Here is a 15277-nt window from a genome sequence, read left to right on the forward strand (position 1 = left end):
TTTTCTTTGTGAATCATCGTATACCGTCAAATAAAAAAAGATGGTTATGTGATATTGAAAACAGTGATTCATTGTGCTTTAGTTTCTTTGAGGTTTACAGGCTCCTGAGATCTAAACTCCATTCCCCTAAATCAAGGAAGTAATGAAGGACTGAGAAAACTTGATATCTTTTCCCTGAGAACTCCTAGAAATAGGATTTCTTGCAGCATGTTCTGAAATTTATCTTCTAGTCAGAGTTTACTTGTAACGTTGTATTTTTCAAGCACAAAACGAAATGAGATAGTTATTTCAAATATTGCCAGATGGAGTGTTTACATATTAAAGGATTAGAAGAATTTTAATGTTGTACATCAAATACAGGTATTTAATCTGAAGGTTAAGAAACTATTAATTATATGGGAATTATAAGGGAATTAAATTTTATATTCTGAATGTATCAATGAATAGGAAATAATGTAATAATATACTCAGTTTTCGGTAAGCAAGTTTGAGTATTCAATAGATTGAATGAGCCCATTTTATAGTGTGTGAATTTAGTAAGCATATTTAATAATAACAATTTAAGTTATTATAGTTTGGGAATAACATATATAAAGCAATAATTAAGTCCATATTTTTATTTTGAAAATTGTACTTTTCTCTTTTAATTATTAATTTTGAAAAATTTTAAAGAAGACAATATAATGATTGGTATTGTTGTATGAAGGCAACTGCATTTAAAGATGTTTATTTAAACTATCAGGAAATGTTCTTAACGATCTATTGTACATTCATTTGCACCGAGTTTTGTTTGCTGTAGTTCTGCCCCAGTTGTGCAGTTGGCCAGATTCTTTACATTTTTGAGTGTGTCTTCCGACTTTTGAGTCAAATGGATAAATACATTTGTATTTATTTTATTAGTGGAATTAAAGTATATTAGGGGTGAAGAAGTAAAATTTTATATGATTTCTTGTATGCTTTATTAAAAATATCTCGTTTTTAACAGATGGTGAAATAAGTATCACTGTTCCTGTTTAAATATAAAATCTAGAATCAAGGAAGTTAAATCACTCATCCAAGCTCACAGAGCTAGTGAGTGTAAGAGTTGTAGTTCAACCAAAGTTAACTTAGTTATTTGTACATTGAGTTTTTCTCTGCTTTGTTCAGAAGTAAGCCAAAATAAACATTTAATTATTTTTCTTTTATATTAAGTGTTGCATTTGTTCTGTTTGTTTGACTGTTCTTCTCTTTTTCTTTCCAGAGATGGTTTTAGATTTTCATCTCAAGAAGCTGCTTCTAGTTTTGGTGATGATAGACTATTAATAGAAAAATTTATTGATAACCCTCGTCATATAGAAATTCAGGTTGGTTCATTTTAAGATGCTTTCTAATTATTATAACATTAAAATAATATAATTTATTCCTATTATAAACATATCCTTTCTTCCATTTAGAGTGATTATGAGTTATTCTGATATGCTTGACTAAGTACGAAATAGAGAACATACATAGAATGGATCACCTACCTTTGGAATCTGATACACTTTTTGTCGAAGTACCAGAATGTTGGTTCTAATGGAGAATGATAAAAAAGTCCAGTTCTAGAAAGAAGCTATCCCAACATGTCTGACCAGGCTGAAACTCATTCATTCTCCTTGGATTGGGCCATTTGAGGTCATTTTTAAAAGAAAAGTGCCAGACTTGGACTCTTGTATTATTTCAGTTCACCATATGTCTGTGTGGCTCACTGTGATAGGTATTCTGCTATTAGCTGGTTGTATAAAGATGAGGAAATCATTTCTTCTACTCAGATTAAGATTTTAATCCAACTGTTAAAATGGTTGTGGGAGTGTGGATTTCAGCAAAATGAAATGGGTTTCTGAAATAAAACGTAGAAGAAAAAGAAAACAAGTCTGCTGAAGTTTTCGTTTTTCTGTCAGAAATGCCTTCGTGCTAATGTTTGACGTTATGGCTATGAATTGATATGTGACAATTAAATTGATTAAATATCATATTAGAAGTCATACTGAAATTTAAATATATCTTTTTTCTTAATTTGATGTGGACAGAGAACCAGAAAACTAAATGGAAGGCTATTTGCTGCCCTTGTCCCTTCTGATAGGACATAATATAACAATTAGATTCTGTCATTGTGTTTGAGTATTATTTTATGTAGACATTTATAGGTAGATCCTCAAATTTTCCAGAGTGGGAAAAAATTTGCAAACTTACATATATATAATCAGTTTGCATTTTTAAAACATTAGACATGACGTATTTCTTTCTGTGACGAGCATGTTTTGTTTTTAGATATTCTAAATTGATATATCACACATATACAGTAAAGCTACAGATCTATGTGTACAGTTCAATAAAAATTTTTATATTTACATATGTCTGTGTAACAACCATCCAGATCTATATAAGGAACATTTCTTTATATAAAAAGATTCCTTCCTACCATTTCCCAGTCAATCCCTCTCCTTGGCTATGAAAAGTAACTGCTATTGTGACATCCAGTATCACAGATTATTTTTGTTTGCTCTTAAACTTCATATAAATGGAATCAAGCTGTACATACTTGGTTGTGCCTGTCTTCTTTCACACACCATCATATATTTGAGATTTTTCCATGAGGCTGTGTGTTATCATTAACTTTTAAAAATTGCTCTATGGTGTTCCATTGTTTGAATAACCCAAAACTTATACATTTTCCTGTTGGTAGATCTCGGGTTGTTTGTTTTTGGATATTATAAATAAACTGCTGTCTTTTTATGGACATACGCATTCTTTCAGATATACTGAGGAGAGATATTGTGGGATTACATGGTAAGGCTATGTTTAGTTCTAGTAGATACTGTGGTTACCCTAATGTATACTCCCACCAGCAATATGGGAAAGTTTGCAGTGCTGCCATGCTTTCCACCATTTGTATTATCAATGTTTTCAATGTTTAGCCGCTTTGGCAAACATGTAACAGTGTCTCTTTGTTTTAGTTTGCATCTCCCTGATGACTATTGATGTTGAGCACCTTTTTATAAGTTTATTGACCAGATGGATATCTAATTTTGTAAAGTGACAGCTTAAGCCTCATCCTTGCCCTGCCCTCCTTTTTCAAATTAATTTTCAAAAATTATTGAGTGGTCAGATTTATGTATCTATTTTGTTCATGAGACCTTTGCCAGATACATGTGTTGTGCATATCTTCCCCCATCCTTGGCTTGCCTATTCACTTTATTATATCTTTTGAGAAATAGAAGTTCTTAACTTTATTTAAGTCCATTTTAAGTCCACTTTGCATACACAAGTTAAAAGCTTTATTGTTTTAGTTTTGATATTTATGTCTCCTACTCTCCTTGAATAATTATTATTTGGGGGCGGGGGTTCATGTGAGGTGGAGTCTAAGTAAATTTTTTTCCATTCTGATAATCCAGTTTCTCCACCATCATTTATTGTGGTGATCATTTGTTGTAAATTAAGTGACTGGTCACTTTCTTAATTATTTTGGTTTTATACTAAATAAAGAAATCTGGTACTATAAGTACTCTAAATTTATTGTTTTTCTTCAGATAATTTTGGCTCTTTTTAAGTACTTTGAGTTTACAAGTAAATTTTAGCCTTTATTTGTCAACCTATCCATTCTATCCACCCTTCACAGCCCTGTCTATATCCCCCCACCATCCAACACACACCTGATGGGATTTGGATTTAGAGATTATTTTGGGGTGAATTGACATCTTAACAAATTGAGGTTTCTAATCCTTGGATTAGAATATCTTCATTTATTTAGGTCTTCTTTAATTTCAGCACTGTTTTGTAGCTTTGAGTATAGAGGTTTTGTTTATCTTTCATGAGATTTATTCCTAGGTATTTAACAGTATTTGACACTATTATAAATATTTTCTAAATTTTATTTACCCATTGATTGTTACTTGTGTATAGAAATACAATTGGTTTTTACATATTGATCTTGTATGTAGTATCCTTTCTAAATCCACTTGTTTATTTTCTGTGTTTTGGTTATCTATTGCTGAGTTACAAGCCACCCCAAAATGCAATGATTTGAAACAACTTTTAAGGTTGCACAACATGAATGTACTCGATGTCACTGAACTGTACACTTAAAAATGGTTATAATTGTAAATTGTTATGCATATTTTGCCACAGTAAGAAACAACACATTTAACTATTTCTCATCATTTCATGGGTTGATTGGGTTCTCACATGGTGTCTCACATGGTTTCTCTCCATTGGGTCAGTAGTCATGTTGGGGCTTTTACTGCTTTGGAACATCTAACATCAAGTGCATTGGAGAGTTGACTTGAAGATGAGCTCAGCTGAGATTCTAGAGCAGCTGGCTCTCTCTCTTTCCCTCTATGCAGTCTTGGGAGCACTTCCATATGGCTTTTCCATGTGACCTTTCTATATGGATATTCAGACTTCTTACACTACTTTTCAGAACTTCTTGAAAGAGTTGTTCTACCTTTTCAAGGTTTAGGCTCAGACAGGCACACAATCATTTTTGTGACATTTTGCAACTTACTTGGCCAGCCTAGAATCATTGCCATATGGAATTATGCAAGGGTGTGAGTACTGTGTTTTGTGTTGTATTGGGAGCCATCTTTGGATATTAGCTACCATAACCAATTTCTGACACCCCCCCGCCCCCCAGTGATCATCATGTCTTTTCGTAGCAGAATATACCCACCTTCCTTTCAAGACGAGGATCTCATCTACAGACTTGGTCTAGGTCTGCTTGAAACTTCTTGTATATGGTCCCTCAGCAACAGTTCTTCTGGTGGGAAGACCTCTGAATTTAAAGACAGTCTGTGACACTCACTCATACAATGATGAGGAAAGGGTATGGCACTGCAATAAATACTGCTATTCAACAAGGTAGTAAAAGGAAGGCACACAGTATTCATTGGTTGTTAACAATTGAAAACCAGCAATTGAAGCGGAGAGATTTCTTAAGAGGTTCTTGTGGTAATTCTAGTGAGAGAGGATGGCAGCTTGGGTCAAGGTGTTGGTAGTGGAGGTGGGTAGATATGATTGAATTCTGGATATTTTGTGAAAGTAGATCAGATATCCTAAAAGATTAGATGTGATATGTGAGAAAAAAAGAATAAGGCATCAAAACTTTTTGGTTTGGGGAATTTAGGAGAATGGGACTGTTTTTTACTGAGATGGGAGAAACTGTGGGAGGTGCATGTATTATGGAGGAAATCAATTTATGATGTTGGACAAATCAAGGTTGAGATGCCCATTCAGTATCAAAGTGTAGGTGTTGATTAGGCTGTTTGATATTTAAGTCTGTAACTTAAGGGACATATTTGGGGTGATTTTTCTGTATTTCTTGTAACTTCTGTAATTCCTAGGAGCAGAATTAATTTTCTCCTCTCTATCTACCCCATCTAACATTTATTCATGCTACTGAAAACTACTTATGTTACTTTATCTTAAGCTGTCTGACTTTTCTAATAGACCAAGAAGTTATTTAAAATTTTTTAAAAATAATTAAAATATAGTTGACATGCAATATTGTATTACTTTCAGGTGTACAACATAGTGATTCGACATTTGTATACCTTATGAAGGGGAATAAGAGACCAAGACGTTCCTGAGGGCAGAGACTAGGTCTTATTCATTTGCTCTCCCCCAAACCAGGCCAGTGCCTTTCCCATTACTAATGCTCAATAAATGTTTGTCAAATTATGTTAAGTAATTATATATTTACATCTGCCTTTTAGTTTATTTTAATTAGCCATGGCATATAGTCTAGGTAATATTTTTAAATATAGGTGAAAGTTTCTTTCCAGTAGCTTAAATCGACAACACCCGTGTTGCCCATCTCTGATCTACACTTGGATCTGTTTTTTATTTACTTATTTTCTTCAAATTTCATTTATTTACTTATATTAAGTAATTTGTTCACAGGATAAAGAGTATTCAATGAAAAGTAAGTATCCCTTTCACCCTTGTCTCCAAGTCTCCTGGTTTCGATTGCTGTCACTAGACCTTGAATATCCTGCTGTAGTCTATGAAGTATATATGTGTATATCACCTGCTATTTTTCACACAAGCTGTAACATACTGTGTGCTTTCTCATGCTGGAACTGGGCACAGGGAGTTTGAATGGCACCACTCTGTGTAGCTTAAACCACATAGTTTCTCAACCAGGACACTACTGACGTTTTGTGGGTTGGATCCGGGGATGCTTTGCATTATGTGGAACAGACTATTAGGATGAAGGTTCTTTTAGTAAGCAGTATTTCTGGGAGATTTTTCCATATTGAGTACATGTGTATCCGTAAGGGGCTGCGTTAAAGGTTTTTAAAAGCTCATGATACATTTAAGGATTAACTTCCCTTACCAGCACTTTTTATTCTAATGTTGTCTGTTTACTAGTTTCTTCATTTATTTAATGGAATAAATAATTGTCACATTATTTTTGTTGACTGCCTAGTAAATGACAGAACTTATAAAAGAGAACTGGGAGACTATGCAGAGTTTAGAGAAAAACTCTTGATTCTATCTGTATATGAATCTAATATTTTACAGTTGGAAATATTTCTGAGAATTCTTGGTTATCGTGGCTTTATTTCTTGGAGACTAAGTCTACTTTCATTTCCTTGTCAACTAGAATTAAAAAAGAGGTTGAGAGTTATGATGATTTAAAATATTTTTAGATGTACTTCATGCACCATCTTTAAGAGTCATAGAAATAAAATCCCACCTTATTGACATTTCATTACTGTAATGTTCTCCTTTGGAATCATTCTTGAGGGTTAGATAGATTAATTTTTATTCCTAAAAATTAAATTTGCAGTCATATATTAACTATTCATTTTTAATCTACTGTGTCTGTTATAACAATGATCTTTTTTTATTTGATTTTTCTCAGTAGTCATATAAAACATTAAGATTATATTATCTGCCATTTATAATGCATGAAGACACAGAATGACTTACCCAGGAAGTTTGCATAGCTGTTTGGAGCTAAAATTAGTGCCTAGTTTTTTGGTTTTTAGGACAGCTTTTTCCTCTGTGAACTTAATATATGAACTCAGTAATAAGCATCTACTCTTGAATCTTGAAAAGAGATGAATCCATTCCTGAAAGTCAAACATTCTATGCAAAACATTAACAGAGAGCCTGTTTTAGGGTTGCTAGATTTAGCAGATAAGATACATGTTAAATTTGAATTTCAGATAAACAATGATTTATTAAAAAGTAAAAGTATATCCCATGCAGTATTTGGGACATATTTTCATTGTTTATTGAAAATTCAAATTTAAGTGGGTGCCCTGTTATTTTATCTGGCAACCCCAGCTTATTTCCCATTATTAGAAATGGGAAAGATCATAATATGTTATATATTAACCCCAGACCTTTTACTAGTTTCCTATACCAAAAATAAAGCACAATAAAAACATCCTTATATAAGTAACAGACTACGTACTGGATGTAAATAAAATAGCATTTCCCGATCAACAGGCGTTTAATAATGTTAACAACAAACAGATGTTTGGAACAACACGCGCAGCTCCCCTGCGCACCGGGGACATGTAGAACGTACATCCTTTTTACTGATGCTCAGTGTACTTCACAAGATTTGTATAATTGATGCTGATATTTTACCCAGTGTATTCAATGTGAAACATGAGAATTTTTTTGTCTTTTGATAAAAATGTTTTGAGTTTAGGGTTTCTAATATAAAGTTTTCCTCTATTAACATCAACCAAAAGAGGAACGTATATGTTCTATGAGGTTTGAATATAAAAAGCCAAAGGGTGTCGCATAGAGAAAATGTTAATTGGGCACATGCTGTATGGGTATGGCTCTATATTTTTTCAAATGGTATTGCTTTTTCAGGTTTTAGGGGATAAACACGGAAATGCTTTGTGGCTCAATGAAAGAGAGTGTTCAATTCAGCGAAGAAATCAGAAAGTGGTAGAGGAAGCACCAAGGTAAGAGTTTCTCCTAATGAACATTTATAATAGTCTGCTTGTATATATTATATTTCTTTTCCACTTTATTGGCTGAAATTGCTTTAATATTCATGGTAGAATCTATTAATGTATATTTTTATAATTAAAATTTGCCACAGATCTTCCTCAGTACTTTATGCATGAAAGTGAGAGAATACTTGCTAAAGAAGTTGGGTTTTATTAGAGGAGAAAGCAGGGTAGATAACTAGCTATGACTCCCACAGGCTTCTAGGTAATATAGACCCCATGGGTGTTTCTGGGCAAGTGGAATTTCTGGGATTCATGCCTTCTAGGCTCTCCTATTGGTGATGGTTTTATAAAGTTAATCCTGAATTTATCCTACCATGAAAAAGCTTCTGGGGCATGATTCTTAGAAATTCCATGATTTATCAGAACTGCTTTGGGCACTTCTCCAAGCTACCTTTCATGTGTTTGGTATAGCAGTTTCATGGAGATTTATTTCTAATTTGATGCTAGGTTGGTATTTGTAGATATTCTGGTTTTCTCTTAGTTCTTAAAAATCCCCAGCTGAGTGTACATTGTTATTTTTAGTAACCAGGCTCTAAGGCATATAGCCAATTGTAGCTTTAATCAGCATGCATAGTCAGTGTGCCTTGATATAATGTGTGTGTAGTTTCTGAAAAGAGTAGGTGTGAATATGAATGACTTTTTAATTATAGGGTAATGGTAAAAATAAAATCTTACTTGAATTAGTTTTTAAAAATATGGTATTGTGCTTTGGTTGTAAAATAAGGTCCCCAAATTCTTTGGCGCTTCTCTCCTTGAGGAGTTGGGGGAGAGATCTATGTTCCCTCCCCTTGATTCTGTGCCCTGTGACTGCTTGACCAATAGACTACATAGAAATGATGCTGTGCCCAGGCCTTAGGAGACTGCCAGCTTCTACTTCCTGTCTCTTGGGACACAATACTTAAAAACCAGCCACCATGCTTTGAAGAACAGTTCACTGCAGCCTACATGGGGTGTGGCCCCCAGCTCATGGCCCAGGACCAGAATGTAAGAAGGAAGGAAGGAAGGAAGAAGAAAAGGCAAAAGAAATACTTCTCTGTGTTTAGGAAGGTTCCTGGAACCTCCCTGTGTTAATTACTTTGCGGTGATCTGGAGTTAGTCTCTTTGCTAGAGAGACTGGGGAGTGTCTTTTTGCCTTAAGTAACCATGTGCTTAGCTAACATTCTAGTCATGCGGAAGAAGGGGACAGTGGATGCTGGTGGAACAACAATAGTCTCTGAAACTTCTTTTTGCAATTTTGTGATTTCTGTTGTATTACTTCCAATATAATTAATTCTCTTTTTATTGAAAACTCACTCAAGTCTTACCTGGGATAAAAATGTTTCAAACTGGAAACCTTGAGTCATGATTTTTGTTTCCCTTTTTTCTCTTTCTAGAATTAGATTTCATATGAACATCTTGTCTATTTACAGAGAAAAAAGAGGAAAATTTAAAGAAGCAGGAATCAAATTAAAAAAACTAAAACTGATTATTAATAGTGACTTGATGGGTATTTGTGTACTGTGAAAGAGGAAAAAAATGGAATATGTGGTTTCCAGTTCCTAGAGTAAGAATTTACCAGTGTGCTTTGAGTTCGGAGATGAGGTTGCTTATAGCGCTGTGTATCACTAGCAGTTTATGATAAGGGAAAAGACAAGACCAGACAGAGTGAAAATAGTTTTACTCAACTGCACTTGAGATTCTTCAGATGTTATGATGTAATCTTTACTTGATTTTCCTTCTTTTGGTTGCATGAATTTTGTTAGCCAGTTATTGTTGAAATGTCATCTACCCTGTATCTGTTAGGTTAATGCAGAACTATTATTTATAATAGGCAAATATGACTCATAACACCTGAATCCAACGATTAATCCGAACATGACCAAATGGAGACAGTAGGAAGTATACTTCCCTCCTGTGAAATATTCTTGCCTTTCCACAACCAATCCAACCTAAATCTATTCAAGGCTCTAGATCTAACCAGCAGTTTATAAGAAATGGAAATATAACATGAATGTTAAAAGACCTTGTGGGGGGTGCATGCAGCTGAACCCCAGAATGTGAGGAAAGAGGCAGGAAAATGACCAGATCTTGGCATAAAAAAGGGAAGGCAGAAAGAGGATATTACAAGTTAAAAGAATCTTGAAGATGTAAAAATCAATCAAACGCAGTGGCTGGACTTACTTGGATCCTGACTCAAAGAAATTAGCTATAAAAAGATCTTTAGGAGAGTATCAGGGAAATTTAAATATTACCTGGATATTAAATGCTATTAAGGAGTTCTGATTATTTTTACAGTGTGATTATGTTATACAAGCGTCCTTATAGAAACAGATGCGGAAGTTTTTAATGGATAAAATAATACCTAATTTGGGATTTGCTAAAAAGAAAAATGGGTTGACCTGGTAGAAGAGTGGATATGCAGCATAGATAGGACAAGAGTGGCAATATAGCAATAATTATTACATATGGGAAACAGGTACATGCAAGTTTATTATACTATTCCATAATGAAAATTTTATAAAATGTAATGTTAATTTCATTCATTTGAGAATAATTTCAATCCACAAATAGAAACATAGTCAATGTTTTGTTTCTCAGAGCCTATTTTGTATAGAAGCAAAATCTGTGAAAATGCAGGAATTATTCTTCTCAGGGTTCACTGGAAGCATTTCAGCTTTAATTGCCTGCTGGAAAGTGATTTTCATATTGCAAAACAAAAGTTTTGAGGGTTTATTAGCTGTACAGTCCGTTCTTGTTATTTGTGGTAGTTGGGCTCTGTAAAGTCACTGTAAACACTGAATTAGTGAATACTGAAGCGTTGCGCCCAGGGGAAATACAGGGTTAGGTTCCTGCAAGCCTCTGGTTAGAGCATTTTCACCAACTGATCATTACATACTTTGTTTTATATGCGTTTCTGTTGAAAGACACCTTATTTAATATATATTCCTGATTCATTAACATTGAACTCAGTCCTGGCGAGCAGCACCATGACTCATGCCTGAAGGAAGCTCATTTATCATCCATGTTTTCTCCAGAAGGCACATCACAGCCTTGCTGCGCTGAGGAACACCAGCCCAACACTCAGGGGCCATTTTAAACAGTGAGCTCACCCTAAACTCTCCCCCCCAAAACTGAGAAAAACGTGGCTACACTGTGAAAAAGGCAGTTGTTTTACAGTATGAGAGCTGAAACAAGAAGGAAAAGAGTAGCCTTGTTTGACCACAGCTGAGAGCACACATGTTGGGATTCTCAAATTTTTTGCTGCTCTGAGCTTGTTCATGATTGACCATCCATGAAGTGCTGCGAGTATTAATTTTTGGGGTTAAAATAAATTTTAGATAATTTGCAAATATGGAATCCATTAATAATAAGGATTAATTGTATATGTTAGTTTCCAAGAATTTATTTTTCTCCCAATTTTAGCTTGAAGTAATTCTGAATATATACGAGATCAGACAATTAAGTTTGTGAAACTTGTAACTTGTTTTGGTGTCAGACGGATATTCATTATGAATTTGCACCAACTGGACAAACAGTTAATCAAATTTACTATTTAGAAGTGCTGAAAAGGCTGCATGAAAAAATTAGACGACCTGAATTTTCGCCAACAATTCATGGCTCTTGCATCACGACAATGCACCAGCTCACCCGGCACTGTCTGTGAGGGAGTTTTTAGCCAGTAAACAAATAAGTATTGGAACACCCTTCCTAGTCACCTGATGTGGCCCCCAATGACTCCTTTCTTTACCCAAAGAGAAAGGAAATATTGAAGGAAGACATTTTGTTGACATTCAGGATGGCCACTCTGATGGCCATTCCAGAAAAAGAGTTCTAAAATTGCTTTGAAGAGTGGACTAGGTGCTGGCATCAGTACATAGCTTCCCAAGGGGAGTACTTCAAAGGTGACTGTAGTGATATTCAGCAATGAGGTATGTAGCACTTTTTCTAGGATGAGTTCATGAACTTAATTGTCTGACCTCGTATATTAAATTTTACTAATTAAAAACTACTGAGGTGAAGGAGTTGTATGTTTTATAAACCGATTGAAGTTGCAATATAATGTGGAAAAGTCAATTGAAGTTGATTTATGTAAACATGTGCTTAACAATAAGTATGTATTATAAGCATATGTAAATCATGTAATATGAAATCTTAAATTGATACAGATGATCATATCTGAGTAAACTTTAAGAAAATTTTTATATAGTGCACACAAAAGATAACTAGATTTTTGTTCAAAATGTAGATTACTCTTTCTGTATTTGTAGCATTTTTCTGGATTCTGAGACTCGAAGAGCAATGGGAGAACAAGCTGTAGCTCTTGCTAAAGCAGTAAAGTATTCTTCTGCTGGAACTGTAGAATTTCTTGTGGACTCAAAGAAGAATTTTTATTTCTTGGAAATGAATACGAGACTCCAGGTAGCAAAAACTGTTTTTTTATTCCTCTCTGTGCCTCTCTAATTTACCCTTCCTCACCCACCCCTCTTTGTTTTATAAAAGTAAAAAATCAACTTCGTAAAGTGTTAAATAAAGACTTAAGTTTTTATGCCTGTGCTAAGACGTCTGTTAGGAATGACAGGTAAGTGCAGGGTTAATTTAATGGTCAGTATGTAGCCTCTGCTTCGTTACTATTAATACTTCATAAGGGAAATTCCACTGGTTTCTTTCTTGAACCTCTCTCGATGAACCCCATTAGTCAGGGTTCATGGGTTGTTAAGAGATATTACTCTAGATATGATAGACAGAAAAGGATTAAGTGCTTATAAATCTTAGGGAAGGGGTCAAGGAGGGAAAGGTACCTGGAGTGAGCTTCCAGGGATGACTCTCAGAACTATACCACCAACCTGGCTTCCAGGGGAGCAGCCACCTCTGCCAGGTACAAGGTTGAGAAGCCAAGTGGCTCCCCTGCAACTGTTGACTTCAGGGACATACTTCCTCAGTTCCAGTCAATGTCTCAGGAAGGCACTGGTGCTACAACTAACTGGTGGCTTTCTTTTCTTTTATTGAAATTGTAAACTGTAAATACACATAAAATACATAGAACACAACATATAGTAAACGAAATATTATAAAGCGAAAATCCATGTAAGCATCTGCTGAGCCTTGAAATACAAAACCACCAGCACCTGGGCCCCTCCCCCCATCAGTTATCCCTCCTCCTCCTTTCCTAGCGCCGTTTACTGCTCTGATTGAATTCTGAACATCTCTTTGCATCTTTGTATAGTTCTTCCTTTGAAATGTACATACCTAAGCAGTATAAATAATTTTGCCTATTTTCTTTCTTCTTTCCTTTTTCTTTCAACTTTGAATCAGTGAGATCATGTATAATTTTTTGTACCTGGCTTCTTTTCTCAACATTTTGCTTAGGAGATTCAACCCTGTTGTTTTATTTCTCTCCTGTATGATACTCCTTTGAAGAAAATTGCACTATTTATCTATTTTATTTTTGTGGATATTTAATTTGTTTCCTGTTGTATGCGATTTGTATTAGTTTGCTAGGGCTGCTGTAACAACTTACCCTTAAAGAACAGACAGAAATTTATTCTCTTAGTTTCAGGGGGCCAGGAGTCTGAAATCAAGGTGTTGACAGTCTCGGTTTCTACTTGGGGGCTCTGAGGGAGCATATCTGTTCCATGCTCCTCTCTTAACCTTTGGTACCTGCTGACATACCTTATTGGCAGCGTACTAGTAACTCCAAATTCTGCCTCACTTGTCACATGGCCTTTTTCCTGTGTTTCTCTGTCCAAAATTCCTTCTTTTATAAGGACCTCAGTCACTGGATTTAGTGCTCACCTTACTCCAGTCTGACCTCATCTTAACCTGATTGCATCTGCCAAGATTCTATTTCCAAATAAGGTTGATGTAGGAATAATTCTGTGAGTGCCGGGATCGTGTCTCGCGAAACCGAAGAATGGAAGCACAGACCAAGGAGAGGCGAGGAGTGTAAAAGAGGATACTTTGTTAAAAACAAACAGTCGCAGCTCAGCGAGAGAGTGGTTTCCCAAGGTGGGACAAAGGCTCTGGTTTTTATATCTTCCCTTGCCTGCTTGGAGAAGGGGGCTGGTGCCTTTTAATGGAATTCATCTATCAGGTTTGTCCTGTTTGCCCATCCTAAATGGATTAAGGAACCCATTGCTATCTGTCAGATCTATTCCGTTTGTCTGGCTAAAAGGGATTTATGAGATAATTTATTAACCTCACGGTGCATTCTTATATTTTTTTCCTGGAGTGAAGGAGCCTTTCTAGAGCCCGGAGTTTCAGGTTATGGCTGCCTTTTGTTTATTCCACCAGGGACCTCCCTTGTCTGCCTAACAACGTGCTAACTGACCTGTCTCAAGGTTACAGTCACAGGTTCTGAGCAGACATGCATTTTCCGGAGAAACTTCCATCTAGTATACAATTCAAAAAACACATGTGTGAGGAATTCATTAAGCTTTACGTACATGTTGCATACACTTTTCTCTTTGTATATTATATTTAACAATGAAATGGTTTTAAAGATAAACAAATGATCTGTGGTGACATAAAATCGATTAGTGATTCCCTAGGACTGAGGGTTGGGGGCCAAGGGGTGTAGGACAGTAGAGAGAGCAGTAGTGACATTTATACTTGAAAATAGGATCAGCTCTTCTTCCCTTTGGCCTTCACTGTGGGTGGAGGTGGAGTTGAGACTCCAGGCCGGAGCTGAGTGGGAGTTAAGTTTTTTTATCACTGTGCTTATCTTTCATGAATCCCTGGGTTGCGGAGGGTTTTTCCCAGTTCCTATTCCACCCTTAGCTTTAGGATTTTCCTCCCATCTTGTGTTTCACAAGGTGCGTCTCATGCTCTGGCCTCTTTGCCAGAGATGGACTCCTCTTACTTGTTACCAGACCTTAGTTAGCCGCTGGTGGTTGCAGGTAGGATGTTTTCTGCTGTTCTCTTTCAGCCTTGGTTTTACTCAGTCCTGTGTCCTTGGATCTTTAAGGCAGGTTTTCTTCAATGATCCCGCTCTTCAGCTAGTGGTGGGGAACCTAATGGTCTGGGTCCAAAGTACTTTTCAGCCTCTTCCCCAATGGCTATCTTCTACATGATATATCTTTTTTCATCCTTTTACTCTCGACCTACCTGAATTCATACATTTTACATGTGTCTCTAAGCAATGTATATTGTTTTTAGCCAAGTTTGATAACCTTTGCCTTGTATCTGGATATTTGCTCTATAGAAAGTTAATGTAAACTGTGATACATTTGGGTTTAAATTTACACTCTTTTAAAATGCTATTTTTGTTCTAACTCTGTAATTATTCTTTTTCTTTTTTT

General features: G+C 35.5%; 1 protein-coding gene across 1 annotated transcript in view; it reads left to right on the top strand.

Moving 5' to 3' along the window:
* Positions 1-15277, top strand: part of PCCA (propionyl-CoA carboxylase subunit alpha) — a 356645-nt gene that overhangs the window by 144443 nt on the left and 196925 nt on the right. Inside the window, exons 10-12 of the mRNA XM_019754213.2 lie at positions 1241-1343; positions 7855-7949; positions 12248-12398. Coding sequence (XP_019609772.1) covers positions 1241-1343; positions 7855-7949; positions 12248-12398 — 349 coding nt within the window. The remainder of the gene's footprint in view (positions 1-1240; positions 1344-7854; positions 7950-12247; positions 12399-15277) is intronic.

Source organism: Rhinolophus sinicus, linkage group LG04, assembly GCF_036562045.2.
Source record: "Rhinolophus sinicus isolate RSC01 linkage group LG04, ASM3656204v1, whole genome shotgun sequence".
In the NCBI taxonomy this organism is placed as follows: Eukaryota; Metazoa; Chordata; class Mammalia; order Chiroptera; family Rhinolophidae; genus Rhinolophus; species Rhinolophus sinicus.